At 49.4% G+C, this 23,660-nt stretch overlaps 5 protein-coding genes and 1 non-coding gene across 6 annotated transcripts; 5 read left to right on the forward strand and 1 right to left on the reverse strand.

Annotated features, from left to right (window-relative positions):
- Positions 1-3,253: 3,253 nt before the first annotated feature.
- On the forward strand, positions 3,254-7,871 carry BDV37DRAFT_269884 (amino acid permease-domain-containing protein; the record flags this gene model as incomplete). The annotated part of the gene is made up of 12 exons (XM_032084452.1): positions 3,254-3,301; positions 3,343-3,474; positions 3,524-3,681; positions 3,732-3,911; positions 3,961-4,055; positions 4,106-4,477; positions 4,541-4,903; positions 5,433-5,525; positions 5,879-5,959; positions 6,019-6,118; positions 6,386-6,698; positions 7,494-7,871. 12 exons carry the CDS (start codon positions 3,254-3,256, stop codon positions 7,869-7,871), a joined length of 2,313 nt encoding a protein of 770 aa, XP_031943860.1.
- A 4,119-nt stretch (positions 7,872-11,990) lies between these two features.
- Positions 11,991-13,155, forward strand: BDV37DRAFT_242781 (cell wall mannoprotein 1 family protein). Its single transcript, XM_032081356.1, has one exon. It carries the CDS (start codon positions 12,111-12,113, stop codon positions 12,936-12,938), a length of 828 nt encoding a protein of 275 aa, XP_031943861.1. The 5' UTR covers positions 11,991-12,110; the 3' UTR covers positions 12,939-13,155.
- Positions 13,156-13,262: 107 nt separating this feature from the next.
- Positions 13,263-13,346, forward strand: BDV37DRAFT_t69. The gene has a single exon. It is a non-coding gene; the product is annotated as a tRNA-Lys (tRNA).
- Positions 13,347-14,369: 1,023 nt separating this feature from the next.
- Positions 14,370-16,028, forward strand: BDV37DRAFT_242782 (glycosyltransferase family 69 protein). The gene has a single exon (XM_032081357.1). It carries the CDS (start codon positions 14,588-14,590, stop codon positions 15,917-15,919), a length of 1,332 nt encoding a protein of 443 aa, XP_031943862.1. The 5' UTR covers positions 14,370-14,587; the 3' UTR covers positions 15,920-16,028.
- Positions 16,029-16,578: 550 nt separating this feature from the next.
- BDV37DRAFT_292101 (serine hydrolase domain-containing protein) lies at positions 16,579-18,528 on the forward strand (the record flags this gene model as incomplete). Its single annotated transcript, XM_032089106.1, has 3 exons — positions 16,579-16,770; positions 16,826-17,796; positions 17,871-18,528. 3 exons carry the CDS (start codon positions 16,579-16,581, stop codon positions 18,307-18,309), a joined length of 1,602 nt encoding a protein of 533 aa, XP_031943863.1. The 3' UTR covers positions 18,310-18,528.
- On the reverse strand, positions 18,324-22,291 carry BDV37DRAFT_58027 (uncharacterized protein). Its single transcript, XM_032090913.1, has 8 exons — positions 22,021-22,291; positions 21,857-21,960; positions 21,701-21,802; positions 21,364-21,648; positions 19,642-21,277; positions 19,500-19,589; positions 18,645-19,450; positions 18,324-18,597 (listed from the first exon to the last, which is right to left on the reverse strand). Exons 1-8 carry the CDS (start codon positions 22,027-22,029, stop codon positions 18,492-18,494), a joined length of 3,138 nt encoding a protein of 1,045 aa, XP_031943864.1. The 5' UTR covers positions 22,030-22,291; the 3' UTR covers positions 18,324-18,491.
- Between the last annotated feature and the right edge of the window lie 1,369 nt (positions 22,292-23,660).

The raw sequence follows: 23,660 nt of genomic DNA on the forward strand, positions 1-23,660 counted from the left end.
ACTTTCCACGCATAAACGCTACTTTCTATTGACTTGGGTAGAACGAAAGCTGAGTGTGTAAGGGGAACTAAATTTTAAGTACTGTGGTGAACCCACCGCCACGAAGACTAGGGGTTACATCCGGCTAGAAGCACGCGCCAATTTAGTGGATCGACATTGACAAGAAAACCCACAGGAAACTTTTCCGCGCAAGGCAAGTAGCTCCACGATCCTGCAAAAATTGGAATGCAGCCATAAGGCCAGTTGAGAACGGCCCTCAAACTCTAGACTGGATGTTTGCTTAAGGAGGGCTACTAGAGAAAGGAAGCGGTTCTAGATCTCAAGCTCATGGCGGGTACCCGTGCGTTGATAAATAATGCAAACATCAGAAATATATAGCTAAAGTAAAAATTTTATAGTGATTAGGATTTGTATAAATTTTATGCTTAAACAGGGTTTAAACGGGTATTCAATTCCTTATGCATTCCCCCGTAGCCACTGCCACTGTATATGCAATTGGTGCCAATCATCACAGGTTCATCTGTAAATCATGCCCTATTTTGGCGTTTTCCAACACGTTGTCTAAGATCTCCGAGACCAGTGACATGGATTTTGTTCCTGGTGTCGAGTTTGGATATAAAGGAAACCCAACTATGCTTAGCTTGACCCATCTTCACATCGTCACTATCGCAAGAGAGACCAGGTTGATCACCCTAAAGTTAAGTATCAAAGTACAGTCAGCATTCTCTCTTCAATATTCTGGAAATTATTCTCATACTAAATCTTCTTCTATCTGATCTGCGATCTCTGAACCATATTATTATTCACATTTGGACCGTCCTCTCCTGAAGTTATCCCTACGTATCTATCAATCCATGCGAACTAAGGCAACCTCGGACTGGAAAAAGCCATACATCGTCGCCTAAAGAAAATTAGGGTGAAGCTCATGTGCCTAGATGCCACCTTTCTAGATGATGTCATCCTGTTTGAGGATGGCATTAAGCTAACAACTCTTGATCTTGAAGATGAATCCAAAAAAACAAACACAATGTTCCACAAGTTCCGTCCAATCAGTGAGATATCAACCATCGATTGGGAAAAGACAGAGCCTTGTCCTACACAAATAAGCGATTGAGCAAAAGTACGTATCATTTATTATACTTTGAATAAAATAATAAATGATTGTCACGAACTGCCGCCATCCTGGGTTGAGGATGATTAAGTTGTGAAACATTTTATAGAAGACCTAAAAAGGAATTTGGTTCTAAATGCTTTTTAACCCCTATTGATAGTATCCTTGATGGACAAGACCTGAACAGTTCCCTTGGTTGGCATATTATTGCCAAATGATAACTTTTCTATCATACAGGCCCTGATTGCCTCCATCTTTCCGTCACAAGCACGCATTCTGCAAGCATATTTCGATGGAGAATATCCTCCTATAGCTAAGAGCAAACTTGATCAATTCAATGACAAGATAAAAGAGAACTATGCACTATTTACACGGCAGTCGCTCCCAGTATCTGTGATCAAACAGATGGAGACTTAAAAAGGATCCTCAAGCGCCAAATAATGATAAACCCGGTAACTATACTATATCTCGATTTCCCTACAGAAAAGTTCCATGTACCTATAACTATCTTAATCAATATTTACCCTGCTTTCTGTTCCATTTCTTTTTGGTTTATTTTCGTTCTCCCCTTTCCCTTGTTCTATGCTAGGCGCGCATGAGCTTCGATTGCTCGATTAGCTTAGCTGTGTTATGAACCCTTGAGATGTTGCACTTTTCTCCAGACAAAGAGGACAAAACCCTTAGATATCGTCATAATCTATACGCTTTGCTACAACTCCGGGATGCTGGTGCTAGCATCAGTTGGGATATTCTTGCCTTTCAAAATAAGCCCGATTGTATGCCGTTGTAGGCTTCCTTGTTAATATGACTGAGCCTTATGTATAACTTATTAATGTATATCCCAACACTAAGGGAGTTGGGATCCTTTGCTGGAATCGCAATGTATTGCACCTCTCCATACCAATGCCATATTTTGGTGAGCATTGATACAACATTATTGGCGATTGGTTGAAAACGTGGTGATATCTGCTGAGTAAGCCAAAACGCTAGCCTTAAAACGGAAGGAAGCGCGAGGCACATGCGATGGCATTGACCCTAAACAATGAAGTTGATGGTTGTTATATCCCCATATCAAGATAGGTAGAGAACGCAATTTCCCTATACCTCTTGTTCTCTTCCTAAGGAAGTGTTTTACTTGTCTCCTTAGTTACATGTACACCGGCTCAATGGTAAAAATGTCTCAAAACACGCGCTATGACCCAAACGGGGCAGAGCAATATCCACACAATTCTTGTTGTACGAAGGCATCATCGCAGATCGATATAAAGAATGGTTAAGTTGTAGTAAGATCTAGGTTAAGAATGTGTCATAGATGGCTTGCTTGTCGACATGAGGCCACATATGAGCCACAGGCCCAATCAACGAAGAGACTACGATCTACGCTAAGGGCATGCGTCTAATTCCTCGGCTGCCGCCATAAGCTTAAAATTGCCCACCAGCAAGACCTGCCGTATTGCCCTTGTATTGAATACTGTGCGCTATCCCTGATTATGCACTAGGGTGTGTTGCTTCGCTAAATTTGTTTATCAATTTAGTGATTTTGTATGGATTTTTTCCATCTATCTGTACGACGATATAGTAATTACAATACATGACAACTCCCTAGCAAATTTTAGGAAGGTTACTTCAAATAGACTGTTGAGTCTTCCGCAAACATACACCCTTATCACGACATCGCCAGCAAATGAACGGGCTCTCTGTCGCCCGATCTAAGAGATACCAACCACACACGCCCACTCACGCCATCATGGGCTTGCGTGGGCAAAAATTATCTGCTCCCTACAATAGATCCGTTTTTCCACGGTTCTGTTGGTTACAATCCGACCATCTACAACCGCGAATTTATGGGTTCGACTTTATAGCCAATGTCTACCAAATTCGGAAAAGATGATGCTATCACGTACCAGGCTCGGTCCGACCTGGACGAGGAGGATCCCCACAGCCAGGAAGGGTCCATCGACCCCCTGGCTGCTCCGTTGAAAAGACGATTGAAGTCGCGACACCTGCAAATGATCGCAATTGGCGGTAGGCTATGCCCTGTTTGATCTCTAGTAATATCGATGTCTAAGACAGTACAGGGATTATCGGGCCAGGATTGTTGGTCGGTTCGGGTAATGCACTGAACAAGGGCGGCCCGGCAGGATGCCTGATCAGTTTTTCTCTTGTCGGGCTTATTGTGTTTTTCGTGATGTGAGTCTTGTGGGTCATTTGTGCCGACTGGACGCTAATAGAGCAGGCAATCACTGGGTGAAATGGCTACTGCAATCCCTGTTTCTGGATCGTTCACTGAATATGCGCAACGATTCGTGGACGATTCATTGGCTTTCGGACTGGGATGGGCGTACTGGTATCTCTGGGTGACAGTAAGGGCTTTCTTTTCCACATATTCCTGGGGGTTCGCTGACTCGACAGATTCTGGCGAGTGAATATAATGCGATTTCGCTTGTTATCGGCTTCTGGACGGATGCTGTGCCCCAATGGGGCTGGATCCTGATTTTTTGGTTCCTGTTCCTAGGGTTGTCCAATCTGGGTGTTTTAGCATATGGTGAAATGGAGTTTTGGTTGTCGCTGTATGTCTCGCTGCTACATTCTGGTCAACTCGCTCACATAGCATCAACAGTATCAAAGTGCTGGCACTGATCGCTTTCTTCATCCTGGCCATCTGCATCAGCACGGGCGGCGTCGGGCCTGGTCCCATTGGCTTCAAATATTACCATGATCCGGGCGCATTTGCCGATTCGATCAACGGCGTCGCAAAGACGTTCGTCGTTGCCGGCACGCTCTATGCGGGCACAGAGATGTAAGCTCTCTCCCAGACATAACAAGTTAACAATCTCTGATGACCGCAGGGTTGGTGTAACTGCTGGAGAATCAGCAAACCCCCAAAAGGCCGTCCCGACCGCCATCAAGCAGGTTTTCTGGCGTATCCTGATCTTCTACATTGGTATAGCTCACTTCCGCAAGGCAACCAAGCAGAACACTGACAAGTCGTAGGAATGTTCTTCTTCCTGGGAATCCTACTCCCCTACAATCACCCCAAGCTTCTCAGCTCCACCTCCACCGCCGCCAGCTCCCCCTTGACCATCGCGCTCACCGACGCAGGCATCCTACCCGCCGCGCATCTAATCAACGCCCTCATCGTCATCAGCGTCATCTCCGCCGGAAACGGCTCATTGTACGTGGCGTCGCGAACCATGCTCTTCATGGCCCGCAACGGCAAGGCACCGCGCTTCATCGGCCGCACCAATTCGCGGGGTGTCCCCTGGGCGGCCCTGATCTTCTCCAACATCTTCACCTGCATCGTGTTCCTCACACTCTCCTCGAGCGCGGGCCGGATCTACTCCGCATTAATCACCTTAGCAGGGGGTAAGTAATCCCACACCAACAACTCTCCAACCTCACAAATACAATACTAACAACTTGGAATAGTGGCCACCTTCGTCGTCTGGGCCGTCATCTGCATCGCACACATCCGCTTCCGCAAGGCAATGGTCGTACAAGGTGACGATCCATCCCGACTTCCTTTCCAAGCAGCGCTGTATCCCTACGGCACGTATTTCGCGCTGGCCGCGACGATCTTCCTCGTTTTCTTCCAGGGGTATACGGCCTTTTTGAATCCGTTTAGCGTGGACGACTTCATCATCAATTACATCTTGCTCCCGGTTTTCGTGATACTGGTTGTGGGATACAAGATCTGGCATAAGACGAAGATCGTCAAACTCGAGGAGATGGACATCTGGACGGGAAGAAGGGTCGCTGTGGTTGACGAGACAGAACCCGATAAGAAGCACGGTTGGCTGGCCAAGTTGAAGGATATATTTATTGGTTAATACCTTGGCACTAGATATTTAACGTGTAGAACTAGCAATGAAGGATATATGAACAGATTTATCTAGTGTGATTCATGCAAACGGAGGTCCAGCTCCATCGGTAGCCGAGTCGGGAGTCATCTTCGGGAATTGATTAATTTTACCCCAACTTCGATTCCCCCACATCTGCGGATATGGAGAAGATGTGGGTTCGGATTTACGGAGTCTAACTGAGCATAAGAACCCTCGCCGCTCAAGAATTCGTGCCCCTCTTTGCCTTCCCACGGAGATTGTTCTCTATATCTGATTTACGACTTCATCATGTCCATCCCGAACTACCAAATCGCAGCTACGATTGAGCGCCCTCGCCCCGGCGCTAAACTGGATCTCCGCCATGATATTCCCGTTCCGGAGCCGAAGGCAGGCGAGGTGTTGATCAAGTTGGAGTGCACTGGTTTCTGGTATTCCGTTTACCAGCTTGGTTTGGGCTGGGACGTAAGGTCGCTAATAAGCGGATAGTCATTCGGATCTACACAACATTAATGGAGAATTACCCATGAGCACAAATGTCCCCGGCCACGAGGGGATCGGGAGGGTAGTCCAAGGTAAGTCCTGTTGAATCCTTCGACTCAGGGGCGACATATTGATGGCATTCAGTCGGCCCAGATACCAGCGAGGAAATAATGGGGAAGCGCGTGGGCGTGAAGTATGACTTCCCAACACCGGAGCAGCTTAGGAAATGATTAACATCTAGCAGATGGCTGTATAGCACCTGCATGAAGTGTCCGACGTGTAAAGTCCAATATCCAAATTGTCCGAATCAGAGTAACTCTGGGCGGGTCAGTTTCTTTCGCTCCTCTCAAGCAATCTCCTACTAATTTGATTAGAATGTCCCGGGAACGTTTCAGCGTATGCGATCCTCAAGTCCAGGGCTCTGGTGAGCTGCTAACAGCGACAGAATATATCGTCTCCCCAGCCGATTTTGTGTCGATCATCCCGGAGGATCTGAAGCCAGAGGCTGTTGCACCTTTGTTATGCGGTATGTATCCCCTTTCGCTTCTGGCTCTGGGCTTGAACTCAGCGATACTGACGATGCAGCCGGGCTGACCATGTACGGCGCGCTGAACAAATTGCACAAGTTCTGCCAAAAGGGCGATTGGGTCGTAATTATGGGCGCCGGTGGTGGATTGGGTCATTTGTGAGAATCACTCGCTTGCAGAATCCAAACAACTCCCGCTCACCCTTCACAGGGGAATTCAAATCGGAAAGGAAATGGGGTACAATATCATCGCGGTGGACAGGTAGCACAATTCCAAGCGAACACAGCTCCACAAGTGCTAACCCAGTCACAGCGCAACGAAGCAAGACATTTGTATGGAGTCCGGCGCGGCGGCATTTGTCGATTTCCGCAACGATGTCGGTGGACCTCTCGCTTCGTGAACACGTGTGTAGAACTGACACTCAGACAGGTGGAAAAAGAAGTTCAAAATCTAACCGATGGCGCCGGGGCGCACGCCGTCGTGGTAGTCGTCGGTCTTGCAACCGCATACAACCAAGCTCTCCGACTCCTTCGCCCCGTCGGGACGCTCGTCTGCGTTGGTCTCCTCTCGCAAGACTACCGCATGCCTATCTCGCCGTTGGACTGTGTGAATCGCGGGTTTCACGTTGTTGGGAGTTGTGTGGGGACGGAAGAGGAGATGCAGGATCTCCTGAGAATGGCAGCGGCCGGGCGGGTGTCTACACACTATCAGGTTTTTGAGTTATCAGAAGTCAACACGGTAATTGAGCGGTTGGAACGGTTTGCGATAGAGGGCCGGGCCGTTTTGCGGATTCCGTCGGAGAGTCCGAGAATTAGTGGAGAAATGAGTTAAATCCAGGGGCGATGACCAGGAAGTCGCACAGCCAGTCATGGTCGCACCGGGGCGACGATCACTAGGATAGAAATCAAGCCACCAAGGTATTCTGCACGATTTCATTCGACCTTGACAGGTTAATTCGAAGTTCTTCACATCTATAATCTCTCCACCGGACACCGTGCACCCCCTGTCCGCCGCTCATTGGCCACGGTCAGCTGAGCCCGATAACCCTCACCGCAAATAAAAATCAAGGGACAGAGAAGGGATCTGCACTCCAGCTACATTTCAACCCAATCACGCTCAATTAATTCAAAACAATGTCCTGCCTCCAGAGAGATCAGCCGGACATGCCTCTCTACCAATCTGCTTATCGACATTCTTCACGGGCACCTCCGAAATGTATAGTGACTATCTCAACCGGACAGATGCCGGGATGCAGCAATGCCGAGCATAAGACAACGTGGATAGCTTGGCCTGGACATTATTTAAACCCATTTTAATCCCCGGAGCAGAAGGAGAAAGGAATCATCATCATCAACAAAAATAAATCCTCCCAAACCAACCCTTGGAACCGCGCAGATCGCACCCGTTGATCAAGATGTTGTACAGCAAGGTACGTATGATCGCGATCGTCCAACCCAATACCCCATCTCCAACTCCACTTTTCCACCCGTCCCCCAGATCGCAGACAGATAAGGTCCTAACGAAAAACCACAGCTCCTGACCCTCACCACCCTCCTCCTCCCCACCGCCCTCGCCCTCCCGTCTCTCACCGAGCGCGCCTGCGACTACACCTGCGGCAGCAACTGCTACTCCTCCTCCGCCGTTTCCACCGCCCAGGACGCCGGTTACAAGCTGCAGCAGTCCGGCGAAACCGTCGGCAGCAACAACTACCCTCACAAGTACAACAACTACGAGGGCTTCGACTTCCCTGTGTCATCCCCGTACTATGAGTGGCCTATTCTGAGCTCCGGATCGACCTACAACGGCGGTTCTCCTGGTGCGGACCGCGTGGTGTTCAACGATGACAACCAGTTGGCTGGTTTGATTACCCACACTGGAGCTAGTGGCAATAACTTTGTCGCCTGTACTTAAATCGGAGTGAGTGTGGTATATATATTGTGACAAAATGGACTGTGCGTGTTGGTCCGGATTGGATGTATATATTTTCCAGTAGGAATCCGGAACTATCAAAAATTGAACAGTTTCTTTGTCCGACTGTGTTTGGGCGTATCCTTCGATTTAAGTAATATAGCTGGTAAAATAAAGCCGAAGGTGGTTGCATATGCCAGAATGCATTTACATACTCCGAAACATATATATATTTACGTGCACCTAGGGCCGTTCTATGCTTTCCATAGATAGAAGACGGTTATGACTATAATACGCCTACTCGCCCTTGTGCTGTCAACCCTGAATATTTAGATTCAACCGACTCTGTACAGTTCTAATCACAAACTTCTTTCGCTAAGCCGTCATCGGAAGAGAAAATAGAGGTATTACAACCATATCAGGGGTATAAAATGCCAACATCAATTACAGCAAGACACTACTACGTGAGGTGAAACTCACTAGATTTATATTCAATGATGGCAAAAGTCCATGTAGAATAGTCAACCACGTAGCTCATAACCACAGCACACCTCTGCTCGAGCCGTGGTAATATATAACGAACCAGCTCCTACGAGGTACGTGTATCTCGGGCAAGCACCAGTCCACATGATACAGCTATATACGTAGTGCCCATTACAATATCCCAATATCCGTTTCGCTCCAGTAGCAGTGATATTATTTGGAGATTAATCATCCATCAACTGTATGACAGCGGTGCAATCGAGGGCACAGCGCGTTGGTGCGGTAATTTGGGCTTGGGAGTGAAATGAGTACTCCAGGGTTAGCTTTTGCGGGAGACGTGGGACCTTCTAGATTATCCTCTAGGTTTTGTTAGTAGCGAAGATGAGGAGAAACACAAATGCCTGACTCCAAGACTGTTGTAAACATGGAGAGACATAGAGCATGCATATGGTCGAAAGACTTCAGGGACGATCAATTTCAACGGATTCCAGAACTCTCGACTCGAGACGTCGGCGATTTTGATCAAATCGTGCTGTTAAATATGAGGGCGTGACTTTTGCTCTAAAAAAAAATGACGGGATATGGAAGCAGGTTAGACACGTTTCGAGAGGACAGCAACGGGGAAGTGTCGGCAATATATCCACATATAGTTAAACCCTGGTGCAACCGGAAAGGTGCAGGGCGTCCAGCACAAGGCTGAGTGGCAATGATACCCAGAATATTGCCTTGCCAATTGGTGGGAAGGTCGAAGAGACACAAGGCCAAAACGCGAATAAAACGACCACGGAAGTGTGAGGGGGATGGTCCGTTCGAGGTTGCGATGGCTTCGTCGTCGAAGAAAGGCTCCACGGCGAAAGCAGCGCTCGTGAATCCTACATAACTCTGTATCAGGCGAAATCCTGTGTTGTAGTTACTCAAGATTCGTAAACCATGGTACCACCACTATATTTGAAATAAATCAAAGTTCAGGCCGACCCTCCAACGCATGGCCCAAAATCACCGAGCTGCAATTGGGTCTGTGAAACGAAAGACAACTCATAGGTATCCTTTACCCAGGCAATTCATTTCTCCTGCCGTGTTGTTTCGGTGAATCTAGGACAGCGTAGTGCAATCATAGATTCGTTCTTTCAATGGTGTGACAGTGATCGACTTATCAGCATGTAACCGGCAATGGTAGCGATGATCATCGCTCCACGTATAAGGAATCTAATGAGATCGACGTCACCGATCGTCGTCGCACTATGGGTACGCAGTATAGGGCTAGTTTCAGGTTCTCCGAAGTTCTAACGATCGATCCTAGTTTGCAAGGCTCAATGGGTGTAGCACTAGCTTTGTTTGATCCGTGGTCGTCCATATCGTGAAACGGTCAAGGGAAAACTCTAAAGCGTGCCTGGGAAAGCAGGACAACTAGAATTGGAGCCGGGTCTAGATCAGCAAAAGAACCCTTAGGTTTTCATGATAATCCAGTACAGTTGCATGGTACAACAAGTGCTGCGCATTGCGCGAGCGAAAGGTACGAGGTATGGTTGAGACCTCGGCGACTTCCAAAATTCAAGGGCAATGTCAACACAGTCACGCGAAAATCATCATTCCGTATTGGCTTCAAATAAAGTGCTGCCACAAAGTCAATCTTCGCGTGAGTGAAAGCATAGATAATCTAAAATTGGGATCGTTGGATTTTCCTCGAATTGGACGGATTTCAGTCACCGAGCGTCGTACGCCAATATTATGACCAGGGAACGGCACTAGTGATATAGGTATCTTTGACAGGATGTCTTAGCGATCGCAATGCTTTCCATATTAGACAAGAATATAGCGCTAACGCAAATATTGCCATCGGATTGCTCCAGACCAAACCACACAGCTTCAGGGCAGAGCTCCAGGCCTTCCGAAGTCCCGACCCTAACTGAATCGCCACCGATTTCGCGCTACAGTAGGTTCGGGGTCCATGTTAACTACTCATGGCCGTATAGCGACTAGTCTAGGATTCATGTGAGCCATTTATGCATGGGATCAGAGCACCATGTACTTACCTACTAAGGCAATGTAACCTCCGGCAAATAAGATCACGACGAGCAGTGGGATGCTGGCTCTTGCCGCCAAATCCCTTCCTACCAAGCGGGGCGCTTATTGGAGCAAAATGCCGCTATAATCGGATAATTTCGAACAGAAGTCCACTCCTGTTATTTCCGGAAACTTCCATTCATAACAAAAATCATAAACTCGAATTCGGCCCAGTTCGAGCCGGGCGAAATTGCCAAAATATTCAGCAACAGGGGGTTCCACACGAGGGGGGGATCGCCTCGTGTATGGGTCCGGCGGATGTGACCTCAAAAGTTGGAGTTACTACGACAAACTAGGACTTTTGTCAAGAATCGCAAGGACCACCTGGTATGCCAGGGACGGTATTGGCGCATGTCGCCATCTAACGCGATCGAGCAAGAAGGAGGCGCCACGGGGTCTCAACCTTTTTTCACCAAGAAAATTTCATGTAGTGTGGGTGAGAGAGACGTGGCCACGGTTCCAACACAAGGCACGAGCGTTAAGCAACAGATCCTGCCTGTTGAGACCGAGGTAGACAGCTGAATGTGCATGGAAACAAAGCGATCCAGCGAGTAAGTGGCTTGGAAAAATCACAATAAACGGGACAGAGGTAATCTCGCTTCCCTGCATATTTGCTTGCGATAGGCTGTGAGGTTGACTGTTCGCTATTAGCAATCAGCGGAGCAGTCGGAAGGGTTCTTGCCACATCCGTACCCAAAAGTGGGAATTTTTCCTCCGAGGGACGACGGAGGACCCCGTTTGGGGACGATATGATGCCAAGAATTCAGCCTTTGGATCCGCACGCCGGACGCCCGAACGAGAGAACCCAATGGCCTCGCCTGTACATTGAGCCAACTGTGCGGGGTAATCTGGGAATCAATGGTGCAATGTCTCAGTTCACAGGGGGTCGAAGCAGAGACTAAGACTCGGGCCAAGTGCCGTTTAGGCGAATCTCCCCCAGACCTGAGAAGAGGACAAATGAGAATCTGGGGGCGGCCCGGAGTTCTGACCCCAATGTTACAACGCTAATGCCATAGCGCCCCCGCCATTGAATCCTAATTGATTGGTTTACAGGGAAACAATTCGCTCTCCGGGGTTCCCATTACTCATGGTTTTGGGTCGGCTGCATGTTTGTACAACGAAAGGTGAGGGTGGTCGTGAGAAACATGCCCTAACATCCCCAAGCTTTTGCTGGAGGGGTGACCGTCACGTTGTAGTCCGTCCTTGCTTTGGGAGCCCTAAGAATGTCACAATGACATGCGATTATTCCAACAGCGACGATCCAAGCCGCCCCAAATCTCAGCGGCACCAGTCAGAGAAGTCCAGACCAACCGTCGCGGCGACGATCCCTACGACATACCCAAATATTAATTAAACTCATCCTGGTAGCTTCATACACCCCGAGACCAATCCCATGGGGCAAATGCTGGGTCTCTGCAACCTAAACCAAATCCTGCTAAGAATAACCCACTGGGTCCATTCCCCTGACCCATTCTGGCCGAGGCCGGACCTGATCACGCATGTGAGCTTCATTGTGGTCCGTCGTGTATATATAGAGACGGTTCGAAGCGCCTCGATGGGAGAAAGATCAGATCAGAGCTCTCCATTCTTTTGGCAACGTTCTTAGCTTCTCTGCACTCGGGCACTCGTTTGGTCTTCCCAATTATATAGATCACCTTCTAATCTTAATTCAACTTACCAGTCTTTCCCGTCAAGATGAGATTCTCCGCCATCTTCACCCTGGGTCTCGCCGGCGCCGCCCTGGCCACCCCTCTCGTTGAGCGTGCTTCTTCTCCCGCTGACATCATCGCCGAGATCAGCTCCAAGACCGATGCCCTCGACTCTGCCATCAAGGGCTACAGCGGCGGTGATCCCTCCAAGGTCGAGTCCGCCTCGGCTGACCTGGTCTCCACCATCACCAAGGGCACCGAGACCATCAAGGGCGGTGACGAGATCAGCACCAGCGATGCTCTTGGTCTGCCTGGCCCCGTCCAGGACTTGACCAAGAAGGTCGAGCAGGCCGTCGATGACATTATCGCCAAGAAGGACCAGTTCGTCAAGGCTGGTGCTGGCGGCAAGGTCAAGGAGTCCCTCAACCAGCAGAAGTCTGCTGCCGATGGTCTCGCCGATGCCATCACCTCCAAGGTCCCTGAGGCTCTCAAGGACATTGCCAAGAACCTCTCCGCTGGTATCAGCAAGGCCATCCAGAAGGGTATCGATGAGTACAAGGATGTTTCCGACTCCGCCCCCTCTTCCAGCGCTGCTCCCACCGAGACCGCCTCTGCCACCGACAGCGCCAGCGCTACTGAGACCGGCAGCTCCTCCGCTACTGGCTCTGCCTCTGCCACCTCCTCCGGCCCTGTGATCCCCACCTCCTCCAGCGGTGCCAGCTCCTCCGCTGTCCCCTCTGGCTCCAGCACCCCCACTGGCTCCGGCTCTGCCTCCGCCACCTCTCCTCCCTTGGCCACCGGTGCTGCCAACAAGGCCACCATCGGCTACTCCCTTGGTGCCGTCGCCATGGCCGCCATTGCCGTCGCTGTCTAAGTGATGAGTACCCATGGGATGATCCCATCGTCCTTCAACGACTCTTGACGATGGTGATGAAGACAAGCGCCATGACCGATTGGAACGATTAGGAAAGCAGTGTGGGCTTGTTCTGTATATTTTATTCTGTCTCACCGATTAATGTAACGGGCACTGCCTGTATATACCGCATTGGAAATTCGCGATAGTCTAGTAATGGATTATATTTGCTGATTGACATGTTTTGTAATCACTTTTACTCGCGCGCTTCCGACAAAACGGAGAGTTCGATTCTGTAGACCTCTGGGATAAGATGGCAAAATTAGACAGCGTATTTCAACACCAGCCGGGCTAGCTCAATCGGTAGAGCGTGAGACTCTTAGTCTTCACGGTATCTCAAGGTTGCGGGTTCGACCCCCGCGTTCGGCTTGTCTTTTTGCTTTTGAAATCTCATTTATCTTGCTCCGGGGGGGTTTTCCGAATCTAACAACGAACATAATTTTTTTTGGTACATATTGAACCAACTACGCTGTAGACGGTGAATATTTAATACTTTAGCGGTTTAATTATCTGCAAGTACCTTCTTTTTTTTTTTGTTTTTGAGATAGATATTTAATGTCTTATAGATCGGGCTTGAGTTGAGTTCCCGATGGGTGAATATATATATATGTTTCACGCCAGTTTCCATAACTGATTTCCTCCCTTATAGATCAAACAACGCTGATGGAAACCAATCTAATAGATTGCCGGATAATCACTAATCTTGTAAAATAATCTCTGACCTTTCGCATGTATTTCCATTCTCTATACCTACTCGGTCGCGGTCGCTAGATCGAAGCCTTTTGGCTAGAATTTCCTTTGTGAAGGTCATGATGTGGCAACCCAGATATTGCCAGGGAAAGAATAGCTATGTGTAAATACTAGTAAATTGACTACTGATCGTCATAGCGCACTGATCCGATAGAATTTGTATAAAAATGCCATGGTTTGTTGTTCCCCATGGAAGTTCGGATCGGAGCGGAGATGTCCGGACCCTTTACGGGTCCGAATCGTGTCCTGAGTCCGGGACTTGAACTGATCATTAGGGCATGTCAATTTGTTACCACAGGCTACACCTGTCTTGCGGCCAGGAACATAGAGGTTATGCTCCGCTTCGGGAGACCATACTTGCTGCTTCTTGAAGACCTTGTCGGACGATGAGGCTGAAGACAAGCAAGCTGAGTGGAGGGTCCATAGTGGGTCGTACACACAGTGAATGTACCGAGAGATGAGCACAGCCTACGGAATAGGCAACGTGATTTGATCGAGCTGCTCAGCGTCATTCATAAATCCTCCAGAGTAAGTTAGTGTGTTGCCTCTCAATCGGACGATGTGGGCTTTGGTGGGTCTCCATACCAACCACCTCACCAGTGGTCAGAAAGAAACATTCCAACTCCCCGATTAGAATTTACTGTGTACTGGTATTGGACAGGGGGCCATATGGGTGGATTACCTTGCCAGAGTTAAATTTTTGCGCGAACTTCTTTGTCTACCGAAACTCCTTGTCAGCTCCCCTGTACTCCCAATATCATAACCCACGGAGACTCCGAATCCATATTCCCCCCGGTAGCAAATTGCTCCGCAAATTCAGATCTCAACATTCGAGGGTTGAGCATCAAATCGCGCCCGCTATGGGCTCTCATGCATTTAAATTGGACTGGAAATTCGCTCAGCGCCATGTCTTACGCCTTGCCGTAGCCACGGCGGCCCTCCTTTCGTTGGCATTCCTCTACGTCAATTCTAATGTGGAATCATCAATAATGGTTGACGCCATCCGAGTAAATAATAAAACACAGTCCTGCATAGAGTTCGACCCCGCCATCGTATCCGAGAAGCTGCATTCAACCATAGGGCTGAAGGAACACACGTACAATAACGCTGAGATTTCGGACTTTGTGTGCAGTATCATAAAGCATAATATGAGTCTGACTGCCAAGCTTGACTGCGCCGTGTCCGTTGACTCCCGATATGAACATCTGCGGCCCTCACCATCCGGGCCCGCCCGGATTCAATACTACTTCGCATTGGATCTCTACCAAGCTGCCCACATCATTCTTCCGCTCATGGGCGCCATAATGGAGGCAATACGCTATCTGGGACCCGAGTACTGTGCGTTATCGATCGTGGAGGGCCGATCGACGGACGGTACATACGCTATCCTGGCTGGATTAAAGTCTGAGCTCGCTGCCATGGGCGTGCCCTACTTCCTCACCCGAAGCTACCTGGACCCCAAAGCGGGCGGGGAAAATCGCATCACGGCATTATCGCACCTCCGCAACCTCGCCCTCGAACCATTACTGGAAGAGAGCAAGAGTAAACATAGCCGGCTTGCCTCCAAGCCTACTATTATCTTCGTGAACGACATCGTGCTCTGCCCCGAAGATCTGCTTGAATTATTACATCAGCACACCCGACAGTCCGCGTCTATGACCTGCGCTTTTGACTGGAACACTCACGGACGCAAATTCTACGACTCCTGGGTGTCACGCTCGATGTCAGGCAATCTGTTCTTCGAAGTGACTCACGATGCCAAGCATTGGCTGCACGACGACATGTTCTTCGACCATCCCGACAGTGCAGCTCGATGGGATCAATCCCTTCCGATACAGGTTTATTCCTGCTGGGGCGGAATGGTCACGCTCGACGCGGATCCGTTTCTGCGGCGTAGCATTGCATTTCGCAGCTCCGAAAAGGACGAGTGCTACATGGGCGAGCCAATGACACTCGCCAAAGACCTCTGGAAGTTGGATCGGGCCAAGATTCTTGCCGTGCCTTCCGTGAATGTTGCATACGAATACAACGAAGCACAGGAGGCGAAGGAAATGCGCGGATACGTCCACAAGACTGTCAACCACACGCAATACAACACAGAGGCGGAGCTGGTGAAATGGCAGAGCACCCCTCCACCCATGGTGAAATGCATGCCGGTGTTCGAACGACAATGGTGGACGTCGCCAATTTAATGAACTTTTTGTATAATGTGTATCCTGGATTAGTCGATTGATAGCTCTATCATGCTAGTTTTGATTAGTTCCCTTCCCCGTATAGATTAATGGAAACTCCCTACCTTCCAGACCAATAGCGAGTCTGGCCGTTTCTCAGATGACTTGGACATCGGGCGTCAGATTAAGAATTTCAGGACTAATATGTATTCGGTGTGGATGGACACAGTGGATTGAAGATACATGACTCGAGAGCAGCCTCGTATAGTTTTGTTTGCCCGACACTAGTTTAGTCTGATGCTAAGTTGTCGCGTGCGCGTAGCTCGTATTTCTCTTGGAGACGAGGCTTACATTGGAGACCAACGTCTTGGCCTGCTTGACATCCTTGGGCCGCGACCAAATCACAATAAGAATGTCGGCAACTGATCCGCTTGGCTGCATAAACGGCATGGCACCGTTTTATGGGGTATAAGAATCAGGTTTTCCTTTTCGGAATGCACCTTTGGGAAGTTAAGCGATTACGACTTCATCGCCTTTGCTCTAGCCTAACACCCCTTCCCGCTGTTTTAATATCCACGCATCTCTCTACCTTTCTTCTAATCACTTATCTAGTCTTTTGCACTTTGTTCCCAGGCACTTCGCATTGAATAAATGTGAGCTCATATAAATTTAGATTCATTATGTACTGGTTTTCTACTCTACTATACTGGTGGACTCTCCCCAGTTGCATTGCTCATCGAATCCCACGCGATGACCACGCTTCATCCCCCCTAAACGAGGCCTTCGAAAAGAAAGTCAACTGGGCCCTAGACCATTTCAGCATCCCTGGGCTCGCAGTATCCGTAGTCCGCGGAGAAGACATCTTTGCCAAGGTTAGTATCCACATAACGACGCCAATATCAGTCACCGCCTCACACGGAAACGTAGGGCTACGGTGTATCTAACACAGAGACATCCAAACCGGTTACCGAACATACCCTGTTTGAAGGAGCCAGCACAACCAAAGCATTCACGGCAGCAGCAATGTCCCTTCTCGTAGACGACAACGAGAACCACCCCGATATTCAATGGGCGACGCCAGTGCATGATCTCCTACCGGAGTTTGTTCTTGAAGACCCGTGGACCACGACCCACGTCACGCTCGAGGATATCCTATCTCATCGCTCAGGCCTACCACGCCACGACTGGATCGCCAACGCAAACATCACCATCCAGGAAGTTATCTCCAAACTGCGCTACGCGCCCTTGACAGCACCCATTCGCACACAATGGCAATACACGAACCTCTTGTATATGACAGCTGGCTATCTCATTGAGACACAGACCGGCCAGCCACTGAAAGAGTTCCTGCGCAGTCGAATCTGGGAACCCCTCAACATGACCGAGACCTATCTCACTCCGACCGATGCCCAGGCGGCAAACGAAGACATCGCCAAGGGCTATTACGTCGATTCAGACCACCAATTCAAAGATGCAGGCTACCCATCCCCGAAGATTCTCCGCGGGGCGTCGGGGGTGCTCTCTTCCGCGACCGACTACGCCAAATGGCTCCGCGCCATGATCCATCGCAGGCCACCCCTATCTGCAGCCGGACATGCCGCGGTCACAAGCGCACATAGCATTATTCTCCCGACAGTGGTTCCGCCCTTTTCAGCACCCAGTTTGTACGGATTCGGCTGGATCCTGCAGTCGTACAAAGGCCACGCGGTGGTGCAACACACCGGCGCCATATATGGCTTCGGATCCATGGTAATCTTCCTACCGGACGTGCAGCTCGGGATCACGATCCTGGGAAATAACCTGATGTCCACGAACGCGGTTGCGAGCGTGTTGGCTTACCACATCATCGACGAAGTTCTGGGCATTCCAGAGGAAGATAGATTCGATTGGGCTAAAGAGTATCTACCCCCGATCCCCAGTCCAGTCATGCCTTGCAATCCCGCCCAGAACGTTACTGACACCAAAACCCCAGAGCCGAGAAAGTCCTCAACGTGACAATCACCCCCGATCCACGATCCCTCTACCCAACAATCCCCAATCCACCTCTCCCCCCGCCTCTACCTGTAGCCAGCATCACGGGCCTATACACCCACCCGGCCTACCCAACCCTCAACTTCACAGAAAGCTGCTCGCAGAAACCCATCATCCCGCCCTTGACCAACGCAACAACGGTCCCCAGGCTTTGCATGTTTTTCGTGAACCCTGCAGAACTCCCGGAGTCGCTCATCATGGAGATCGTGCATGTCTCTGGGGATGACTGGGTCTTCGGATCTGAGTATGATGGGACTGCGACGTCGACGAAAGTCGAGATCAAGGTTGGACCGGACGGGTTGGTTGAACGGCTGGGGATCGAGGCGGATGGAGCTATGGCGGCGTTGGGGGAGAAGATTTGGTGGGTTAAGAGTGATTGATTGTTCTCTGGGATAATGTAGATGTCTTAATTGTGGCCATGTTGGGTTGTGTTTATTTAGGGTCCGTCGGTGGTGGGTTATGTTTTGAACATATGAAGAGATGTGGATCTGGACATAAGGGGCGCTAGCTGATTATTATATCTAGAGTTACGTACATACGAAGAACCATGTGTAAGAGTCAATCATGGCTCAGTGGTCGTCGATAATAATCTCGCTGACTCGGCGTCTTCCCACGTGCCCCGAGTATAGTTGTCGAATTTAAGTTCCCCGACGAGGGTTTTCACATTACTAGAATACGTCAGTGCATGCGAAGGAGTAATCACGAAACACCCTACCTCAGTAAATCCCTCAGAGTAAAACCCACCACGGACCTCAACACCTCCAGTGTTACAAACGCCGAAAAGGCCGGATCCTGCACATGGCGAATGCTCAACAACTCACCGTCAATCCTTTGCAAATGCCGGGCCAGTGGGAAAGAGTCACCGGCAGACAGGTAGGGGGGCAACGGCTGGGCATTCGCCAACGAAGCCGACAAATGGCAAAGCAGCGACGTAACAGAATGGGAATGGAAGTCGGCAGACTGTAACGCAATCGAGGCTAGCTGTGAGACCCATCTTTCGTCTGAGCCACGAGCGCTTCCCGATTCCCTGGACAAGACGTTCAGATGCTGCGTTGTGTGTGCCATCAGCGCCATGCTGGTGAGCATGCGCTGGATCTCGGAGATGATGTGGTCGTAGGTTGCTTTGGGGAATTTGCCGCCGATGGGAGGCTCGTATGTGCTGAAGTGACTGTGTGTGCGGAGCTGGTTTAAGAGCATCATTTCTTCTTTGAAGATTTTGTGTCGTGATGTTTCTAGCTTGTATGATGCTGAGAGCGTGTCTTGGCCATTGCCGAGTTCGCCGTTCAGCCACAGCTCGACGGTGGTGTGCATGCAGCTGTAGAATTTGGCTAGCACGAACAGTGCTCGACCGACGGATTTTCTCAGTGTGGATTTCGCGGTGATCGGGTAGGGGAAGATGACCCAGAAGAAGGATATGGCGCATCCGGCGGCGACGGCGGCCAGCTTGTAGGGTCCGAAGAGGTAGATGGGGTAGTACGGCTGGCCGTTGGAGGTTGCGACCTCTATTCCTAGTTTGCGGACCTAAATTGGTTAGCGATGTTGCGTTGTACGCGTGAACTGATAGACTTACCTGTAGCTCATATCCAACGATGACATTCAGAGTGACGATCGAGATGATGGAAGCGCCGAAGTATTGAGGGACGTTCACGTAGAAGTAGTACTATCAAGCACAGGTCAGAGATAGAGTGGGTTGAGAGCGGACGAAGTCTTACCTCGAATACATTGGCCAGATATAAAAACACAATGACACCAGGGGTTTTCTGATCGACAATGTACCAGACAACCAGACTCAAGACCAGCGAGACAGCGGTAGCTACAATACGGGTCACGAAGCCGAACATAGACTGCCCACTGGTTGGATTCATCCCGATCACAATGACAATCATAGCCCAGATGCACCTCTGGTGAACGAAGAAGTTCTGTGTCTGGTGTAAAAACGCCAATATGCCGACAGAGAATGCTGCGGCCGCAACGCGAAACCCGAAAATACTTTGCTCCGACTTGATAACATGTGATATAAAGCGAATGATAGTGCTCGCTTTCTCCAGGAGGTTAGCTGGGGGTAGATGCTCTGGATCAGGGAACCGGTCAGGCTCATCCTCAGGGGCCGGATTGGACTGGGAAGACTGCCTGCTGTCCGAGCGACTCGATTCATTCTTCTCAGACTTTAACGATAACCATTCCCGTACGGAGCTTTGCATGGGGAAGATCGGTCTGCTCTTCGTCATTGTTCCGTCGGTAGTTTTGCTATCCGCGAATTTAATTAGATCGAGCACCCCGTTGAGGAGACTCTCCTGTAGATGACCCATGTACAGAATTAAGAAAAATTCCTGTCTGACATCGGGGTCAGACACGACATCTCTGGAGTCATTAGATATGTCCTCAACCTTTTCGGACGCCGAGAATGCTCCAAGACTCGCCAAAGATCGTGGGAGATGCTTGCGCCGTTCAAAGTACTTGGTCGTTTGTTGTTCAAATCGAGACGTAAAATCCGAATCAAGCGGACTGATTGCCTCGCCTTTGGATTCCTCATCACCGGCTTCGTTGCGTTTTCTCTCTAGCTGCTTAGGCTTGGCTAGCTCAAGTGCCAACAAAACATACTGCAGCCCTGCTGTTGTTAGACGGGTCGCATCAGCCAAACGGTCACGGAGAGTCTCTGAGACCTTCTCCATCTCTGATTGCTTCTGTAGCTCATCCCCAGGTTTACCATCCAACCCCCTGCCAGTCTCCCGTAGCCCTTCGTTCTTGACGATCATATCCAGAACATCCGGCAGCTGGGCCATTCCAGCTAGAGGCAATAAAATGCTGCGCAATAATCCGCCGATACTGTTTAAATCAGTCGCAGACAGCTTTCCCCATGCAAACTCATCGTTAGCATAAAACAGATCGGACTGTAGTTTGCCATGAAGGGCATTCAACTTCGTGATCGACGTCGTCAGCTGTTTCTGCCGCGACTCCAGATCAGACCCAGGATTATCCTTAGCATCGCGAACCGTCTGAGCCGTCCGCGTCCTATTCAGCAGTCCTTGACCCCCGGTCAGTAACTGAGGGGTATGCTCTACGAAGGCGATCTGCGACTGCAGGACTGCGTCAATCTGCGCCACATAGCCCTTGATGTCGTGGAAGACGTTCCGTCGACTAGTAATGGGCAAGATCAATAAGGATACGCCCGTCGCAATGGCGAAACCGATCATAAAGCCCTTCAGCAGTCTCGAGACGAATGCCAACCCCTCGGATACTGTCACGAAGGTCCCCGCTCGCGTGATGGTGACAGATGCAAAGATCGAAAAGGCCACCATCGGATCCTGTAATTCCATAGGGTGCCATGCGCGGATGGTGTTCGCTACCCTGCTCTGGTATTAGTAGAATACTTTAAGGAAAACAAATCGCTCGTCAGTAGTTAGTGGCGCGCACGACTGGAGGGCGCAACGAACCATATCATGAAGATCAGCCAAATGGCAGATACGGCACAAGCGTCACTACTGTAGCCATTCCTGACGCTCTCACTGGCATCCGAAGGGGTGTTGTGCTCCCTTGCTTTGACAGCACAGTAGATTGTCAGACAGCAAAGCGAAGCGGACACACAGGTTGATAGTAGATCGAAGAACATGATCTTCATGAACTTGGCGCGCGGGGTCAACGCTTGCGACAATACGGAGATGAGGGCGGATAGATATCCGATGGTCAATGTGATGTCCGCGACGGCATCGCTCTGGTTTCTGGGGCAAATCAATTCTCGTGTTCCAGGTCCAGTGGAAGCTGTATACGAACATTGCGATTACGATCGTTGGTGGCAAAGCACCTTTCAACATCATGAGGAAGGTCCGGGAGTCTAGCCCCAGCCGTGATCTCCATGCTGACGGATTTAATATACTTGCGATGCTCAGTGTTGCTCTAATTAATGGCAAATGAGGGAAAACAACTTACCTTATGAGCTTAGTTGATTTAGAGTTGGTACTGTTGGTTTGAGCCATGCTAGGTACAGGGACTGCTAACACATTCGCTCTGGTATGCAGCCACCGTCGCTGTATCTGTTACATGGAGGTTTAGATGTGATAGAAAGAAAAGTTTTCAATTCTAGATTTAGCTACCAGCATCATGAACTCTAAACAACTCGCATTAAAATTGGTGGCTGCAAGCGGCTGGGATTGTCGTGCCCGCGATCCATGACGCGTGCCGAGCCAAATGCCGACATAAGGCTGAAAGTTTTGCACTGGGGATTGTCTTCTACTTAGAGTGAGTTATGGATCAAGATTCAGCCTACTCAATATCTCGGGATATATTTCCGGGTCCTCAATATACCACGGATGTGTACTCAATAGGAGGAAGATAATACAAGTTGTTGATTCGCGCTATCACAACAAGGGCATGTATACGTAACAAATCGATTGGCTGTGGGAATCTCCTTTAATTGTTGAACTAATGGGGGAAAACTAGCGGAAGGTCAAAAATAAGAGCAGAGAAGCGGAAGATAACCGAGATTATAGTAAATGAAAACAATACTCCTGTGTAGCCGACGTTCTCAAGAATAGCCATGATTGTCATCCAAACTCTTGGCGGGTGAAGTTTTTACCGTTCTAGGGAAGTGTTCACATGACGACACGAAGGAGCCCTAATTTGACTAAAATAGCCTTCGACGACTGACTACGTATATTGAAGGGAATACTCCGGCATCACTTCATCATACGCAATCCTACGTCGGTTTAGCTGGAGAGGATGTTGTGTAACGGGGTATGACAACTAATCTAGCGGCTTCTCCCGAGTAAGGGATGGAATGTGATTTCATGCGAATTGTTGAATTAATCCAGCGCACTCTGCATTGTGAAGTATCGACGGAATACAACAGAAATGATCTAGTGCAGACTATCAATCAATAAGGCCAATAAGGAGAAAAGTTTAGCGTCTTTCATCTTATCGAACCACTACACCGTACTCCGTAATGATTCATCGAGTGGGATCCCATCAGCCACAGCGGTGGAGTTGGTGGAGAGGGTTGAAGATCGCACCGGTCGAGAACAACCATGATTGCGATTCCAACTTGAGTAACGTACAGAGTCCTGCACGCTTGATTGTCATGGGCAGAAATGGATGCCTAGTATCGGAAATTTTCTCAACATTCCTGAAAGGTGACGGAATACTACCTTTCAAGATGGGAGTGACTGCCGGGGATAGTCTGGACAGAGCAGGGAGAATGATAACGCAAGAAGGATCAGCATGACACCGCAGATAACGGGAACTCTGCTCACTTTACCATACCATACCGGTACCTATGACATAATGGGTGGGCAAGGACGGTCGCACTGCGTAATGGGCGATACGACGGGAGCCATCGGGGCTTCGGCGAGTCTTCTCCGAGGACCAGACTCTCAGCCCCTGACATCAATCCCGCCAATCACGGCTGGAGATCGACATGGCAGAGTGAGGCGTCATTCCCCACTGACCTCGCTTGCCCTACTTTTTCTTTTTCTTTTTCTTCCTCTTTGGAAATTAATTAATTCATTTAACTATGATTTGGATCTTAGCTTCTCCCTACAGGGAGAGCCATGGATGACAACAATGAACGCCCCCTTACATCGTCACCAAAAAATAAAATAAAAATAAAAATAAAAATAAAACACCAACCGTCATCGTGCGTAACTGTGAACTCCTCAAAAGTTGGTCATTCATTCCAGTGGTACAGTGTCAGGGCAGATCCGGATGAATGCATGACTGCAACCATGGAAGAGAAAAC

The sequence above is a fragment of the Aspergillus pseudonomiae genome (assembly GCF_009193645.1).
Source record: "Aspergillus pseudonomiae strain CBS 119388 unplaced genomic scaffold BDV37scaffold_16, whole genome shotgun sequence".
NCBI lineage: Eukaryota > Fungi > Ascomycota > Eurotiomycetes > Eurotiales > Aspergillaceae > Aspergillus > Aspergillus pseudonomiae.

Excerpts from the sequence above, each read along its gene's own strand:
- BDV37DRAFT_242781 (XM_032081356.1), top strand. The coding sequence starts at position 12,111 with ATGAGATTCTCCGCCATCTTCACCCTGGGTCTCGCCGGCGCCGCCCTG.
- BDV37DRAFT_242782 (XM_032081357.1), top strand. The coding sequence starts at position 14,588 with ATGGGCTCTCATGCATTTAAATTGGACTGGAAATTCGCTCAGCGCCAT.
- BDV37DRAFT_58027 (XM_032090913.1), bottom strand. Across the intron at positions 21,278-21,363 it reads TGGCTGATCTTCATGATATG|GGTAGCGAACACCATCCGCG; the intron begins GTTCGTTGCGCC and ends ATACCAGAGCAG. Across the intron at positions 18,598-18,644 it reads ACTCTGAGGGATTTACTGAG|TAATGTGAAAACCCTCGTCG; the intron begins GTAGGGTGTTTC and ends GACGTATTCTAG.